The sequence below is a fragment of the Nothoprocta perdicaria genome, unplaced genomic scaffold, assembly GCF_003342845.1.
Source record: "Nothoprocta perdicaria isolate Ctin4 unplaced genomic scaffold, notPer1 scaffold_73, whole genome shotgun sequence".
Taxonomy (NCBI): domain Eukaryota; kingdom Metazoa; phylum Chordata; class Aves; order Tinamiformes; family Tinamidae; genus Nothoprocta; species Nothoprocta perdicaria.
Window position 1 is genome coordinate 3,120,538 of NW_020456010.1, and position 16,102 is coordinate 3,136,639.

The following is a 16,102-nucleotide window of genomic DNA, read 5'->3' on the forward strand; positions in this document are numbered from 1 at the left end:
CCCCCCCCCGCCCCCATTCCCCTCCTCTTCCTCCTCCTCCACATCCCTTTCCCTCGCCAGCAGCATGGGAATAGGGATCGCGAAGAGGGGCTGCATCCGTGCGCCGGGGCGGACGTGCGTGCACGTGTTTGCACCAGCGAGGAGAGCAGATGTGTTGCACTGGGATGCTTGCACAGAGCCWCTCCGCTTGACCCGATGTGGCTTCTCCTGTCAAAGAAAAGAGCCTCCCCACGCATGTTCTTGGGGCTCTCAGAGAGCTAGAGACCGCCCAGCTCATGGCTGTCTCCTGCATGGCAGGCGGAGGGCTGGGTGCGAGGCAAGCTGCGGGACCTGAAAGACAGCTGCGACATGCACGACTGGGAGCACGTGGCTCAGACCCTGCAGAGGGACATGAAAGACTTTGAGAACACTCTGATAAAGCTCAACCAGGTGAGGCCGGGCTGTGGTGCAGACACCCTCACCATGGGGACACCTCCTCTGCCGCACTCGGGCAGTGCCAGCACCTCCGAGCTCTTGCTGTAGCGCCCCGGCGAGCWGGGGCTGCCCTCGAGCAGGCGCCTTGTCCCCTCAGATGGGCGAGCAGCTGATGGGGCGGCCGAGCGGCAGCGCCGAGACGGTGCGTCGGCAGCTGCTGGCGCTGCGGGAGCAGTGGCAGCTCCTGCGGCAGACAGCGGCCAGCCAGAGCAAAGCCCTGGGCGGGCTGCGGAGCCTGCAGGACTTCGCCAGGAAGGCTGAGCGGCTGGAAGCGTGGATCAGGCAGAAGGTACAGTGTGTCGGGAGCTCGCTCGGGATGGACGGGGCCTTCTGCTGCTCCCTGTGAGGGCTGTAAGCAAGCTGGACACCCACAGTGTGCCTGAGGCCCCGTGCTTCATGGGCCAGAAACAGGGGTGCGTCCCTTGGGAATGGCCATAGGAGAGCTGTCCTAGTCATGTGACTAAACCTTGTAGCTTCATGGTCCTGCTTGTACGTGTGGTGCAAATCTGATCCTCTATGAGATCCAGATCCCTGCTSTCTTGCAGGTGGTGACACTGCTCAGTTTATTATCTCTGGGGTATGAGACACAGAGGCATAGGAAGGGACATGAGGCACTCATGACCGTTCTGTCAGTCAGAAATGGGACATGAGAGGGTTTTAATTACTCTCCATAATTGCTCTGGTCACCCTGCTTGGCTTAGGCTGGAGAGGGAGACAGCATGTCTGTCCTGTGCTCTCGCCATCTCTTCACACCCTGTCCTTGCTCCAGGAGGAGAAGCCCTCCCTAGCAGCCCTGCTACAAGAAAGCCTTGACAAGATCCAGCTCACCCGTCGCATCCTTGACTTGAAACAGGTAAGAGTCTCTTGGAGTGCTTCTGGAGGGGGCAGCTCCTGGGCAAAGAGCTTGGACTTCCTGCCCAGGTTCCACTCCATCTCCCCACCCTTGCCCAGAAATGAGATCTTACAGTACATGAGCAATGGGTGGCCCAGTAGTACCCAGTCCTGTCCATCCACTGTGATGAACTGGGTCACCAAAACCATCAACATGCTCTTCAAAATCTACCCAAAGTAGGTTTAGGTCTGTAAGGCCAAGAAAATTGAAACCCGCTAGCTCTGGGAACCCAATGATGGAGCATGGCCCAAATGTGAGGTACCTGAGAGAGTGGCAGGAGTGACAGATGGAAGACTGACCTTGATGAGGAATGGTGTTTTCTGCCTCTCTGTTTGGACCAGGAGGAACAGCAGTTCCAGAGTCTGCATGAGGAGCTGAACAGCCTAGCACAGAAGTTGGAAAAACAAGGCAAAAGTGAGAGCAGGAGCATCTCTGCCCGGCGCAAGCACCTCAACAAGATGTAAGTGCAGGGTCTACAGGMTGAGCTGTGGGAGGGCCAGGCACAGGTCGCTGAAGGACATCATGAATCTCCTGCCTCTTGTCCTGCTTCTTCTCACCTCTGAACAGCCTCCTGTAGAAATGGTCAATGCCATGGCACAGACTGCCYTTGACCTCTTCCCGTTTATCTATGCAGGTGGCTGCGCATCCAAGGGACCCTGAAGGAGCATCATGAAGCTCTACAGCTGGCCTTGGAAGTAGCTGCCTTCCTCCAGCAAGCAGATACCCTTCTTGGGGCCATGCATGCCAAGGTACTGAACACCCAGGCCAGGGTCAGCCCAAATTTCATACCCTCATACTGAATTGCTGCATGTCTGGAGTGAGAGCCAGGTGAAGAGAATGCAGCTGTCATCCCTGGAATGCAGGATGCTGTGGACCAAGGTCAGGGAGAGAGCTGGGGGCTGGAGCTTGGAGTGGGTTGGCAAAACAGAGGAGCAAGAGTGGCTCTGGGATGTGCTTCTCCTGAAGTGATATGAAAATATTGGTGCTGGTCTCTTTTCTTCACTCACCACAGTTTCTTCTTGCAGTGGAGGAGTGTGTGTGGCGTGGGGAAGCAAGGGGAGGCCGAGGCCGTTCGCGATCGGGACGTCCGGGACATGGCCAGCCAGGTGATGGTGAGTGCCGGGTGTGCCAGAGACTTGGGGAGGCAAYCCCTGCTCCTGCTGCTTCTGCTGCTCCTAGACAGCTGCAAGTGCTTTGCTGTCACCRCTGCCACACGCGGCTCGTCCGTCACCAGTTGTGTCACACGAGCCTGCTGTCTCCCCACCAGATGCTGGATGTGACTGTGTCCCAGCTCCTCAGCCTTCAGCCCAGCCTGGCAGTGCGAGTCACCCACAAGCACCGAGAGGTCAAGGAGAGCTGGGCCCAGCTCCAGCAAGTGCTGAGGTAGGACACAGCCTGGCAGGAACCTGCGGGTTCAAACCCTRCTCCTCCAAAGTTCAGAGCTGAAGCGAGCAGCCGCTTCTGGCTCCCAGTGAGGCTAAGAGTTTATGTTTAAATATAGTTCAGGAGTCTGTACTTAGTCACATTGCCAGTTCCCTGACCTTAGAGAGCACCTCCCCACCTTGTTGTTGGCCTCGGTTTTCTCATAAATGCACTGAAAGGGATGGTCTGTCTCCCTCTGGTACAGGAGGGGCTGCATGCATGAAAAACAGGAGTGGCTGGTTGGAGAAAGCAGGTGGAAGGGCCAAGACACCCCACAGTGGTGTCTGCCTGCTGAGTTATCACAGGGAGCAAACGCCAGCTTTTCTGGTCTCCCATTCATGCAGCTGCAAATTGGCCAGACCATCAGGAAAACTGTCCCACTGGAAAAGTTGGTCCCACATGTCTGCCACCGAGYGTGCTAGAAATCCCCATACTGGAGTCAGAGGCTTGGGGAGAGGCTTGGGTTAGCATTTGGGCTTTGGCAGGCTGTCTCTGGGGGACTAGCTCAGCTTAGGTTTCTTTTCTTTATCCGCTGCTCCCCCAGGCATCCTTCACATGCCCTCTCTGCCCCTTTCCCAGGAATGAGAAGCCTCCAGCGCTGGCTCTAGCAAGCCCTTTCTCAGGGGGTGAAGCTGCAGCTCAGAGCCATGAGTCCAAAGGAGAAGGGAGCAGCCATGGGGCAGCGGGCAAGGAAGTAGGAGACAAGCAGAAAAGAGGTCCTGGGAGCACAGTGAGTACAACAGCTTGGCCTCTGCTTAGCAAAACGAGGAAACTTGTGAGGGGAAAGTATTTGGTCACTGGCAAAAGCCTACTGCATGCACTCCACCGTGGCTCAGTGACCCATCATAGTCTCTGCACTGAGCCCAAAGTAATCAGTCCCATGATCTCCCCCCATTGCTCATGGGAGGCAACAAGTGCCAAGCATGGATCAAAGAGAAGCATGTTCTGGACTGGGCAAAGGAGGATTTGGGGCCTTTGTGCCATAGGTGCAGAAGGACGTTGGAAGGAACGTGGCAGAGTACGTGAGAGGTGAAGAGAGTGGCCCCAGCTATGGAACAGCTGGGCAACCCCTTCCTGGAGGCGACAGCAAGAGGTACTGGTTCCTGGTGGCTGCTCCCAGGCACGGGGACAGAAGGGAGAGCTGTGAGTTTGGGAAAGGCTGGCAGGAGCAGAGGACACTTGCTGGGACCCAASTTGTTCCTTAGTTAAAAAGATCTATGCTCATGCCTGCTGCATGGCCCCTAAGGCTGGGATGGGGCTAGATGTGAGGACAGAAAGGGGATCTGAATGGTGGGACCTCTGTAGCAGGTCCAAGCCCCTCTCCTCTCTGGAAAATCCTGAGGAAAGAGGGGTCCCTGTGCAAAAGGAAAGCCTGAYCTTCCTCCTTCCCGCAGGAGGAGGAGGGTGCCGGGGTGCCTGGAGGCTCAGCGGGGCGCGCAGGAGCCGGAGGCGCACGTGCAGGACTTCTGCCAGGCTGCGAACGTGGTAACGTCTCCCCAAGAGTCAAGGCGCGTCCCCTGCCCCCTCATGTCTGCTCCCAGCCTCTTCAGGAGACCCAGTGTCGGGGGATCCCTCTTCCCAACCCTCCCTCTGCTCATGTGCATACATGCATGTAAACATGCGCACCCATCCCTGATCCGGGCACTAAGGCACTGTGTTCCCTGTGCTCCTCAACAGGCCGTGTCCCGGCTCAAGGAGAACGTGGGGCCCAGTGTCCACCTGAGTCCAGTGGGGGATGCTGAGAGCCTGGAGGCAGCACAGACCCAGCGGGCTGCTCTGCAGCGAGAGATCCTGGACAACAGCTCCAGCATCGAGGCTGTGCTCCTGGTGAGCCCCCTCCAGTGCAGGCCAGGAAGAGGGATATCCAGCAGGACTGCCTGTAACACTCATCCCTTCCTTCTAGGAAGGGCAGAAGCTGCTGGGCACAGGGGCCCRGGGGAGCCCGCAGGTGGAGGCCATGCTGCGGGAGCTGGGCGAGCTCTGGGAGGACTTGCAGAGGAAACACCAGGAGAATGGAGCGGTGCTGAAGGAAATTGATAAGGTACGTGGAGGCAGCACCGCAGTGAGGCTTGGGCATGAGTGTGGAAAAACCTCACACCAGGTTACTGGGAATGGCTTTGCCTGCCCRCAACTTTTGATCCTCCTAGCCCAAGGGCATGTAGACCTGGCCTGACCTTCCCTTGGCTCAGCAARCAGGGCTGGTGATTATGGGGCCAGGATCTGTGGTATCATCAGCAATATAGGCCTGTCCTGGCATTATCCCTCTTGCCCACATGTTGCTCCGAATGGCAGAGTGGGAGCTGCCTGTGCCCTGGGCACCCCGCCTTGGGGCCATGTCCTGGGCTCTGAGCCAGGCTCACGGGGCCGGTGCCACCTCTGCGCTGTCCCTGCAGGCCCTGAGGCTGGTGGGGGAGCTGGACCAGGCTGAGCGGTGGCTGCAAGCCGTGGCCAAGTCACTCTCGGAGCCGGCCACCATGAGAAGCCCCGCGGAGCTGCGCAGGGACCTGGAAGAGACGGGGCAGCTGGAGAGGCAGCTCCTGGTCTGCGGCCACAGACTCCAGGCCCTGCGGGAGGAGGTGGCAGATAAGCCTTCCACAGAGCACGAGGCGGCAAGAAAGATGCGGAGGAAGGTGGAGATGGTGGAGGAAAAGTGAGTGCTGGGGAGGCTCCCTCCTCTCTCCTCTCCCTTGGGCCTCAGGGAGGGCAGGGAGGAAGAGGCTGCTCCTTGCGAGRGGTGGCCGCGCGGTCCCAGCACCCGGGCGAGCTGTGGGTGATGCCTGTGCCCCGGCAGGCTGGCGCGCGTGCAGACRGCCCTGCGGCGCCGGGCCGCGGACCTGCGCGACTCCCTGGTGCTCGCCGAGTTCCTGCAGAACGTCCAAGAGGAGGAGCAGGCGCGGAGCCGGCACCGATCCCTTCCGGTGAGCTGGGCCCCGCACCCCTCGGCACTGCCGGGCACTGCCCGTTCGCCCCTTGGGGCTCCCCTCACATTATTGCAGCTGGCACTTGGGCCTGGTGCTGCTGCTGTCAGCTCAAAGCAGTCAGGACCAACCCAGGGGTCARTTTATGGCCCCATGGGTCCCCCTCACAGGCCAGCTTTTTTAGAAGGTTGCTTCCCCTCTCTCTCACACTTGGTATCTCTGTTGGCTTCAGCCAGGGAGCGGGCAGCATGGCTCGCAGGGGGCTTTGCCTCTGCTCTCAGCCCCAGCGAGGCAGCCACCGAGCAGCGAGGACATGAGCAGCCCCTTGGGACAGCTGCAGGAGGCGGTGGAGATGCTGAACGACGCAGTGAAGGAGCGGGAGCGGGTCATTGAGGCAGCGGCAGCGAGGGAGAGCCTGGAGCACCTGGTACGGGTGGCACCCACGCGTGTGATTGGGATGGCTTGTCTAGGGCCAGCCATGCCACCTTGGAAGGGGGAGCACAAGTAGGCCTGTCCCAGCACAGTGGGCCTGTACAAGTGAGCCGGGACAGCTGTGGGCTGTGCAAGGAGGATATCCTCCTTGCTGTGCAGGGGCTCCTTGCCCTGCAGCAGAGCGCCTTGTGGCTGCACCACGACGCTGAGAAGCGGTGGCACCTGGACTCTTACCTCGGGGCTCACCTTTCTCCTCCTCGGCATTCAGCTGGCAGAGGTGTGCCCGCGCCTGGAGGCCACCCAATGCAGAGCCGAAGCCCTGGCTCGAGACACAGCCCAAGTGGAAAGCGGTTTCACCCTCGTGAAGAGCGAGAAGGACCTCCAGGGACTGCAGGGCTTGCTGAGCAGGCAGCGGGACATGGAGGTGAGAGGCAGCTGCGAGGCACCCTGCCCATCGGCGCGTGGCAGGAGATGAGACGTGGTGTGGAAGTGTCCCAGCTGGACCAGGCTGTCCTGGGGAGGTGCTGGCCCCTAGGGGCCCAGGTGTCGTAAGCTTTGGCCCACTGCCGAGGGCTGGGCTGGAATTTTCCAGGCAAGCCGAGCCTGGCCCCGCTCCCCTTGGCTGGCCTGGGCCAAGGAAGGGGAGAGAGATTGCGTCAGCTCCGTGTGCCAGCTCCAGGCTGCCAGCACCTCGCTCATCTTTCCGTCGGCAGGGAGGTGACTCATGCGGGCAGAGCAGGCTGGTGTGGAGAAACCACATTCCTTTGCACTCCTGCAGCCCTTTGTGTTGCCCATCATCCCTATGRAGCATGGCTTTTCCTGCTGCCCACAGCCTCGACCTTCAGTGCCCCACAATAGCCTTAAGCTCCCCTCTAGCATGTTCCTTTCATCCCATGCATCCTGGGGCACAGAGAAGTCCTGCCTTGAAGGACTGGTGCTTTCTCTGACCTTATCGTGGAGAAACGAATGGAATGGGTTGGATGTGTCTCAATCAGCAGGTAAAGAGTGTCCTTGGGCAGGATAGGAAAAGAAGTCAGGCATCCATTGCTCCATTGCCACACCGCTCTAAGTATCCTAACTTTTTTTTTTTTTTTTTTCCTTGTGATCCTAGTCTGCTGTGTGTGAGACCCTGCAGGGGCAGCTGGAGGAGCTGGAGAAGGCTGCTGCCYGCTTGGAAAAGCTCTGCCCAACTCAGATGTGTGCCATCGGCCCAAAGGTGCAGGGAGCCCTGCAAGCCTGGGAAGGGCTGCAGAAGCTGCTAAGGGAGAACAAGGCCCACGTGCAACAGGCTGCACGGCTGCGGCAGTTCTTCAAGGATTATTTAGCCATGATGTAAGTGGTGATGAGCGATCAGAGTTGCTTTTGCAATGCTACTCTGAGGGGGGAGCTGGTGAGACTGCGGCATTCCCAGAGGTGCAGCTGTTCCCAAGTCCGTGAGCAGATGGTGGCGCAGAAAGCAGACTGGGACTGTTTGTAACCTGAAGTGTAGGGTGTGTTGGAACTGCACGGAGAGAGCAGCCTGCTGCGGGGCCCTGATCTAGCATGGGCCACCACATCACCACACTGACTTAAAGATTGTGATAGCAGGCTGAAGATAAGTGGTAGTTGCAGCACAGTTTTCACACACTTTTTGATGATTTCCTGCTGCTGTGCCAAAAGAGAATCAGTGCTTCAACAGCCCTCCTACACACACACAATCCCTGTACTCCTGAGCCTCCATGGGATGTCCCCATGGGGACTGTGCTCCCAGCCGAGCCTTTGTCCTGACAGCTTTGCAGTGTCTCCATCTAGCTGCATTCACTTTTCCCTTTGCTCTCTTTTCCTTGCGTTGACCTGCCCCCTCCTCCTGTATTTCATTCTTGTTAGGCTTTTACCCTTCACATCCACTTTGTCTGCCCTACTCCCCGTTCCGGTTTTCAAACTGGAAAGCTCAGTGGTCAGTGTTGACAAATGAGAGATGGTGACTGCCTGCTTGCTTTGCACAAGACTCTGGCAAAAAGCAGCCTTCTTTACCAAGAGCACTCTGCAACCTCAGCTTGGAAGGCAGAGGTCGCTTCTACTAAAAGCCAAGTYTCTATTAAAAGTAGAGCATGTTGTCCATAGAGGTAACACATCACCCCTTGTGTGCTTGCAGCTCTGTTCCCAGCTCAGCTATATGTGGGTATGGCAGAGAGAGCCTGGGATCCTGCACAGCTGCCATGGCTGAAGGGCATCTTTAAGGGTGCTTGGTGCTAGTGGAGAGCCATGTCCTTCTGGAAGTTGAGGGCTCAGCCTGAGGCTGGTTGGGAATTGCTTATCTGGAATACTGTCGGGTTGAGAATGAGCTGAGTTATTCTTACTCCTGACCTTCCTGTGCCCTCAGCTCCTGGACGGAGGACACACGGGCTCAGATCTTCTCGGAAAGCCCGGGCAGCAATAGCCTTTTGGATATTCAGTGTGAGGAACTGGAGAGAAAGATTGAAGGCAAGTTCAAGGAGTTTGAGGAACTGGCAGCAGTGGGACAGGCACTGGTGACTGAGGAGCACTATCTGAGTGAGACAGTAAGTAGCAGGGAGCCTTGGCCTCTTGCAAGGATGGGGATCCATTTCTCAGCACCTCACTGAACCCTGCTGGGGCTAGTCCCTGGAGGTTAGATAAAGCGGTGGACATAAAGCCCCAACAAATTGGTCAGAGCCAGTTGCACTTTCCCCGTAGCTGCTGAAGGCTCTGAGACCCTCATCAGAATGTCTTGGGTGGCAGGGTCTCTGTGGCTGGGAGAACGTCGGGAAAGCATTTCAAACAGTGCTGGATGCAACTGCCTGGAGTTCTGGTTCCGAACTCCCCCTTAACTGTTCCTGGTAGAAAGTGTCCTAGTCAGGACTGTGTCCCTAAGCCTAGGCTGAGGATCTGAGCAGGGTGTCCCTGTGAACTGCCTGGCATCTCTGCTCCCTTTAGATAAAGGAGCGCATGGAGGAGCTGCAGAGCATGCTGGGCTGGGTGCTGGTACGCTGGCGAGCACAGAAACACCAGCGGGACCCTGGGAACAAGCAGGAGGACAGAAAGGACCCTGAAAGTCCCTCAGGTGTGCCCCCAACTGGCCAGGTGAGTATCTGGCGGCATGGTGACCATCAGAGAGGGGGGAAAATCTGCCTCAAGGGGCCAAGGTTGACGGTAGCAAAGTCACTAAATGGAGCAGGTGACATGAAATTAGGGGAGGGATGTGTCACACCTTGGGGGTGACACCCCCAACACTCTCAGGTTCAGACAGGACAGGCAGGGATGACTGGTCAGATAAAGCACCTGAGTTTACAGTCATGGTCACCCTGCATCCAAGGAGGAGCTTGGGCAATCTCTGTGCCACTGTTTTCCTGTCTGGGAGCCTGAGCAGGGGGGCTACAAGCCTTGGAGAGTGCTTGGGCATGCTGGAGCAGCCCTCCATGTTCCTTCTCTTGTCTTGCTTCCCAGGAGCAGCAAGTCCCACGTGCTCAGCCGTGTGCAGACAGCATCCTTGGCCTAACAGGATTTGCACCCTGCTCCCCATCTGAATCTATGCAAAGATTAAAGCTGCAGTCACAGGTGGTGGAGGAAACGGCCATTTCCCCTCCACTGTCACCCATCTCAGATGCCCTCTTGGGACCAGAGCCCAGGAGCATGGTGCCCCACAGTCCTCCCCCTGAGGAGGACGGTCTCCTCTGGGATCCTTCTGAGACCTCCACTGTGTTGTTGCCACCACGAGGGRCTGGCAGCCTAGGGGGGACTGTCAACTTGATCCTGAGCATTGGCAAGAAGGGAGAGAAGAAGCTGCCACAGCTGGCATTGGGTGGAGAACGGCCTGGGGAGGAAGCTCCACAAACGGTATGTGAAGCTGCATGAGGGCTGTGGCATTAACAGAAACATGCAGGAACTCCCCGTGCCCACCTGGGCCTGGCCACTGCTGTGGCTGTCTGGAGTTGCCATGGGGAGCTGTGTTTCACTGCAGACCTCCTCATGTGGTGGGCCCAGGGGGTGGGTGCAGATGCTTAGCACACGAAGGCTCCCAGATTGCTCCCAGAGGAGGGATCCGCTTAGGCCATTTCCAAGCAAACTGTCCAGGCCATATCAGAAAGACAAGAGGGATTTTGGCTCTGATGGATGTCAGGTGATTCCTGGGGACTAAGCAGCAGCTTGTAGCACATCTTTGCCTGCTCTCTGCTCCCTGTAGCTGGCCACTCTTGCTCTTCCCTCACCTCTCTTTGTGTCTCTCTCTCCCCATGCTCAGCTCCCTGCCACTAAACCCTCAAGCTGTAAAACCTTTTGGAAGCGTTGCCAGGGGCTTTTAGGAAACACTTGGGGTAGTTTAAAGCGAAAGAGAAAGTCATCACACCAGTCCATGGAAGAGGTAACGTTCCAGGGAGGCTGCATGTGGGGCAAAGTGGCTGCATGGCATGAACCTGCCTGTTACTAACCTGCCTGGCCATCCTGCCATGTCCTCTCCACAGTGCTACTCGCTGCCCTGCCAGGCTGGCTGGGGGCAGCTTTCCCCCCAGCAGGGCTAGCGGGTTCAGACATAGCAATGGGCTACCTTATCCTAGAGAAAARTACCTCTGGTGCTCTGGCTCCAGAGTATGGGAGCTTGGGCATGCAAAGAGAGGTCCCAGATGGAGGAGGGCTGGCTGCAATTCAGCCCTTGGGGTAAGTGGTGGCTGTGGGAGGTGCAGCAGCTGTGGGAAGGCAGGAGCAGTCCCTTGTGCAGCTGAGTGAAGGGGACAAGGGTGGGTGGGCYGTTTGTGTGTGCGTGTGTTGGGAGGGGAGCTTGCTCTGGGTGCATGTGTGAGGCTCGCAGCTCTGGCACTGGGAGCCTGGCACGTTGCCGGGGCTCTGCAGCCACGTAGGATCCACTTGTTGCTCCGAACCCTGCACAAAGGGCTGTTTGTGAGGAGCTGCCAATGCCAGCAGTGCTGGGCCCTCCCTGCATACAGCCCGCCTGGATTACGGAGGGAAAAGGCCAGGGCTGCCAAGAAGGGTTAGTRGGGAGGATGCCAAAGAGGTCAGAGGGCCTTGTAGCAGGGCGAAGGACCGAAGAGCCACCAGTAGTGCCTGGGGTGACACGTACCATGCAGTCTAGGGTGTACAAGGAAATGCTGTTCCAGCTCTGCCAGGCCAAGTCTCTTTGTTTTCTTCCTTGCAGCCRCAGAAACCCAGAATACAGGCTTAGACTGCGATGGGAAAGGGTGGAGAAGCTGTTCATGGGAAAGGAGAGTGTAGAGGGCAGGAAGGAACATGCTCTGCCTTTGCATTTACCCAGCACGGCTGCCTGGTGGCACATACACGTTCCTGCCAGCATGCCACAGTGACCACTATCTCTGCAGACCCCAAGGAGAAGCCCCTTAGAGGGCAAGAGTGAGGAGGAGAGTTCTGTGCTGTGTGCCAGGGCAGTGGGACATACCYGAGGGGCTCCATATCATGAGTAGAGTGCCCCCTTCCTGTCTCTTTCCACCACGTACGGAGTTGGAGGCACCCTGAGGTGCTGAGGAGGAGGAGGTGCAGCTCCCAACTGCGGGAAYGGCACCAGCAGAAGGGCAAGAGGTTTTGGAGCATGACAGGTGCTGCCTAGCCCCCCAACTCCTCGCTGCCCTTAGTCGTCCTGTGGGGAGAGCYGTCTTGGTGTGGGGTGAGCGAGGGCTGAGCCATGCCACGTGCCCACAGCCGTGGCTGCTGCGGCGAGGGGCTCACCCCTGTGCCCTCCGCTGTGTCCGCAGGCGAGCGCCTCTGCGTGCGTGGAGGAGCGCTACGGACAGAGGGCCGGGAAGAGCTCCACGGCGCTGCAGGTGGCAAAGCCAGCGCCTGCCGTGGCCGGCCGCCCGCCAGCACCCCGCGCTGCCACCACCCACACCCTGCCCAAGGCCGGCCCYGGCTCCATCTTCAACAGCCTGCAGAGGAAGGAGAAGGAGAAGGCSGAGCACGCGCGGCTGCTGACGCTGCAGGGCATCATGGGCCCCAGCTCCCTGCAGCCGCTGCCCGAGGAGCGCCGCGGCCCCAGCAACACGTGGCCCTTGAAGTGCGGCCGCAGGAAGGCGCCGCCAGCGGCTCCCGGCGCCCAGCTCGGGGAGCTGCTGCTCTACGTGAAGAACCCCCTGGTGCGGGACATCGACGCAGAGTGTGGGGCCGCCCCTGGGGTCCCCAGAGGCAGCCTCCCCCACCATGGTGTGGAGCCTAGTGCTGTGCAGCCTGCTGACGGGCCAAGGAGCACCTGCCCCCACCTGGCACTTGGGTCCATCCTCAGCGTGGAGTTACCCAAGGACTTGGCTGTCCTGGGCTGCCTCCGAGGCACTGCAGCGGCGGYGCAGCACGAGGAGCCGGAGGGGAAGGAGAAGAGGCAGGGCAGAGGGGCGAAGCACTGGGAGGYTGCAGGGACAAGCGAGCCCGGGTGGCAGGAGGAGGACGCAGATGGGCCTGGCGCCCAGGGGCCAGGTGAAGGCCTGGGGAAGCCCCCCAAGGGCGAGCGAGGAACGTGGTTCGAAGAGGTGAGCTTCAACCCTAGCTACAGCCAGCGGAAAGTACGAGGCTTGGAGGMGGCCCGCTGCAGCAGCGAGGAACGGAGCAGCCCTGAGAGCGCCGGCGAAGACTTGCTGGACTTCAGGCTGAACCGGCTGTCCCGCATCAGCGTGCTGCATGAGCAGGTCGGCCGGGAGTGGGACGAGCTGGCCGCCAGGCTGGGCCGCGACGGCAGCGCCAGCACCACGGCGGCCGAGAGCGCACCCAGCTGCCAGGCCAGGCTGCGGGAGGCCACTCGCGTGGAGCTCAGGCCCTCTCCCACCGCCCCGATGGCCAGGGCAGGTGCTGCCACTGGCCTTGTCCTGCTCGGGCGGCCGCCTGGCGGCAGGAAGCCCAGCAAGGAGGTCCTGGCAGGACTATCCGATGGGGGCCCGAACTCCCCTCCTGCTGCCCCACAGGGCTCCCGGGCTGCCCCCCAGCTCTCCGTGTTCGCCTGCGAGCTGGGCGGCCAGCAACGCAGCCCCGAGAGCCTGGGTGCAGCAGAGATCTGCCACCCAGCGCACAAGCTGTTTGAGGAGGAGGAGGAGGAGCTGCAGGCCATCTGGGAGCACGCGGAAGAGCAGATGCCACCAAGCAGCACCCAACGCCTGCCTGCCAGCAGGACAGGCAGCCTGCAGAGCCCCGATGTYGACAGCGGGCCCCTCATCCTCTCGGCAACTAATAACGTGCTGGTAGCCAAGTTCACCCTTCCCACCGCTGCACAGCTGCTGCACAGCCCGGTGGGAGAAAAGGGCCCCAGCGACAGGCAGAGGGGCGGCGGCAGCCCGAGCACACGTGGGGCAGCCCTTCCCTGCCTAGAGGCACCCCATGGCATGGGCCAGTCCGTRTCCACGGCCTGGACAGACAGCCCCAGCTCACGGGATCAACATCAGGACGAGGAGCGAGAGGGCGGCAAGGTCAGAGCCATGGGCTGGGTGCACTCCTGATGGGGGTCAGAGAGCTGCTCAAACCCCATGTGAAGAGCAGGGCCAGGTRGAGACATTTCTGATGCCCATCACAGGTCCTGCTAAACTGCAGCAGCCCGGGGCACGTAACAGCTGGGATGGCCCTTGGGTAGYACCACTGACCAGCGGTGCCTTCTCTGCGCCACCAGCACCCCCCTCACTGCAGTCAGCGGTGCTTCCATCACGGCCTGCTGGACGGCCCCACACGAGAAGGAGTCCTGAGCTCCTGCCCTGAGCAGCACGAGGGCTGCGTGTGCCCATGCCTGGGCTCCAGGAGGCTCCAGGAGGCTCCAGGAGGCACATGCTGCCCCCTATCACACACACTGCTTCTGCAGCCGAGGGCACCTTGGGCGGTGGTGGCAGAGATGGGGTTACCAGCAGCTCAGATGGACCATGGTTCTCAGAACTGCACTGCTACTGTTAGCCCATGGCTGCTTTGCTCATCTTCTGTCTCCTTGCAGGCTCCTCCCAATAAAATGGAGTTTCAGATGATGGAGGGGACCCTGGAGAGGAAGCATGTGCTGCAGACAGGAGGTAGAAGGGTAAGGGCATGGCTATATGTCTCCTTTGGACTGTAGGGACATGTGTGATATGTGAGTGTAGGGGCTGCCAGGGGCAACCTCCTCTGTGCACCCCTTGGCACCCTCCTGGGAGCTGCTGGGCACACGGACCATTGCAGCCAGGCCTATAGCCCAGTCACTTGTCTGCCCAACAAGGAGTCTGACATACATTCCCCCTTGGCTGCCCAGCCAAACTCCAGCCTGCAAAGGTAAAACAACAGCCCCCCTGCCAAAAAGGCGCAATGCAGCCGAGCCAGCAGCTCCTGGGAGCTGGCTGCCACCAGGCCATGGGAACAGAGATACCTTATCTCTAGCACACACAGAATTGCAGAAATGTCACCTGGAAAGGACTCCATCTGACCTCATACGGCCATCCCTAAGCTTACACCTCGCCAATGTCACTTGTTGTTGCACCAGTAAGGCTGCCACTGTTGCATTCCCACACACAGGAGCATTTTCCAGGAAAGGCAACAGAGGACATTAAACCCAGCACAAAGCTCAAAGCCTCTCAAAATGCAAGCAGGAAGCTTCTCCTAGTCGGTGCTCCTGCCCAGCCCTCCCGAGCACAACTACCATGTCAGAGCAGTGCTGCAGGGGACATCACTGCCCACCCAAGGGAGGGGAGGCATGGCTGCATGCGACACCTTCACCAGCTCTCCTCAGGATCCAGGGACTTTTAAGGTTTTAAGAAAGGACTGAAACCAGAGATGCTGTTGAAACTAACATTGCAGAGCACTGATGTGCAGTGCTTATGCACTGATGTGCAATACTCACAGCTTACAGGAGTTSGAGGAGTGTTATGACTGGCAGCAGACCAGTGTTTTCCTGAACCTTGAGCAGTAAATSTGAGGCTGGAGGGAGTTAGTGAAAAGGAGGTGTTGGCTCAAATGGCCCCAAAAAAGTTGTGCTGAATCTCCCTGGCCAATACTTGCAACCAGCATGCGGAGGTGGGATTGGCAGTGGCTAGAAGAAGGGTTCTGGGAGAGCCCTGGCATGTGTGGACAATCCTATGGGGGTTGCCTGGCTATGCCATGCTGCYCCTGGGTTCCTCTGTCCATCTTGCCCCTGTGGAGAGGATGCTGGGCTGGTGGTGGGACCACTCAGGCTGGGATGGGGCAGATGCCCCAGGCAGCTCCCACCACTGCATCATGATGGGCTCCTGGTGCAGAAAGGTCCCTTTCGCCTGGCAGGACCCTGCCTCACTGACAGCCTCTGTCTGTGTCCTGCAGGCGACCTGCCGTGCCTGGAGCCTCTTCCACGCGGTGCTCATGCGGCAGACACTGTGCTTCTACCAGGACCGGAGGGACAGCCTGAAGGTACCCTGGGATGGACAACACAGTCGGAGCACAGTGGGTGCAGGGTGGGCAAGGCAGCAGCCTCTGGGGCTAGAGCCAAGCAGACTTGGGTCCTGTGTCAGTTCTCCCTGCTTCTCGCATGCTTTTGCCTTGGGGGAGCTCAGCTGACCCTGCTGGGGCCAGGAGAGCTCTGGCAGGGGGGCTGCCGGGGGCTCCCTTGCCTGTGTCCATGCTGGATCTCGAAAAGGGAGCCAGCAAAACCCGGTGTTGCTTTTGCTCTTCCCTGTGCTGCAGAGCTCCGTGGTGGCCCTTCCCCTGAACCTCTCCGGGGCGATCTGCACCCCAGACACAGAGTACACCAAAAAGACCAACTGCTTCAGGCTACAGTGAGTATCTGCAGCCCGTGACACCAGCGGGTGGGGAAGCAGCCACAGCACTCTGAAGGGAAGAAACAGCCCTAAGGTTTTTATGCTGCTCAGCAAGTGTATTGCCCCTGGCTGTCTGCTGCTGTTACATAGGTATCTCTAGCAAGGGCTAACCCAGACAATGGAGGGCAATTATATTTCCTTCCTTCCTTCCTTCCTTCCTTCCTTCCTTCCTTCCTTCCTTCCTTCCTTCCTTCCTTCCTTCCTTCCTTCCTTCCTTCCTTCCT

The 16,102-nt window shown here is 59.2% G+C and overlaps 2 protein-coding genes across 2 annotated transcripts in view; both read left to right on the plus strand.

Annotated features, from left to right (window-relative positions):
• LOC112957528 (spectrin beta chain, non-erythrocytic 2-like) overlaps positions 1–5,375 on the plus strand; it is a 12,181-nt gene extending 6,806 nt beyond the window's left edge. Inside the window, exons 6-19 of the mRNA XM_026051177.1 lie at positions 298–429; positions 572–763; positions 1,244–1,327; positions 1,708–1,826; positions 2,001–2,115; positions 2,392–2,478; positions 2,634–2,749; positions 3,368–3,518; positions 3,775–3,881; positions 4,183–4,273; positions 4,466–4,615; positions 4,692–4,829; positions 5,182–5,318; positions 5,372–5,375. Of these exons, the coding sequence (XP_025906962.1) occupies positions 298–429; positions 572–763; positions 1,244–1,327; positions 1,708–1,826; positions 2,001–2,115; positions 2,392–2,478; positions 2,634–2,749; positions 3,368–3,518; positions 3,775–3,881; positions 4,183–4,273; positions 4,466–4,615; positions 4,692–4,829; positions 5,182–5,318; positions 5,372–5,375 (1,623 nt within the window). The remainder of the gene's footprint in view (positions 1–297; positions 430–571; positions 764–1,243; positions 1,328–1,707; positions 1,827–2,000; positions 2,116–2,391; positions 2,479–2,633; positions 2,750–3,367; positions 3,519–3,774; positions 3,882–4,182; positions 4,274–4,465; positions 4,616–4,691; positions 4,830–5,181; positions 5,319–5,371) is intronic.
• Positions 5,376–6,019: 644 nt separating this feature from the next.
• The window catches only part of LOC112957529, a 13,867-nt gene continuing 3,784 nt past the window's right edge, over positions 6,020–16,102 (plus strand). The window contains exons 1-9 of the mRNA XM_026051178.1: positions 6,020–6,133; positions 6,407–6,562; positions 7,250–7,470; positions 8,501–8,670; positions 9,740–9,972; positions 11,856–13,547; positions 14,057–14,137; positions 15,385–15,471; positions 15,745–15,836. Coding sequence (XP_025906963.1) covers positions 6,020–6,133; positions 6,407–6,562; positions 7,250–7,470; positions 8,501–8,670; positions 9,740–9,972; positions 11,856–13,547; positions 14,057–14,137; positions 15,385–15,471; positions 15,745–15,836 — 2,846 coding nt within the window. The remainder of the gene's footprint in view (positions 6,134–6,406; positions 6,563–7,249; positions 7,471–8,500; positions 8,671–9,739; positions 9,973–11,855; positions 13,548–14,056; positions 14,138–15,384; positions 15,472–15,744; positions 15,837–16,102) is intronic.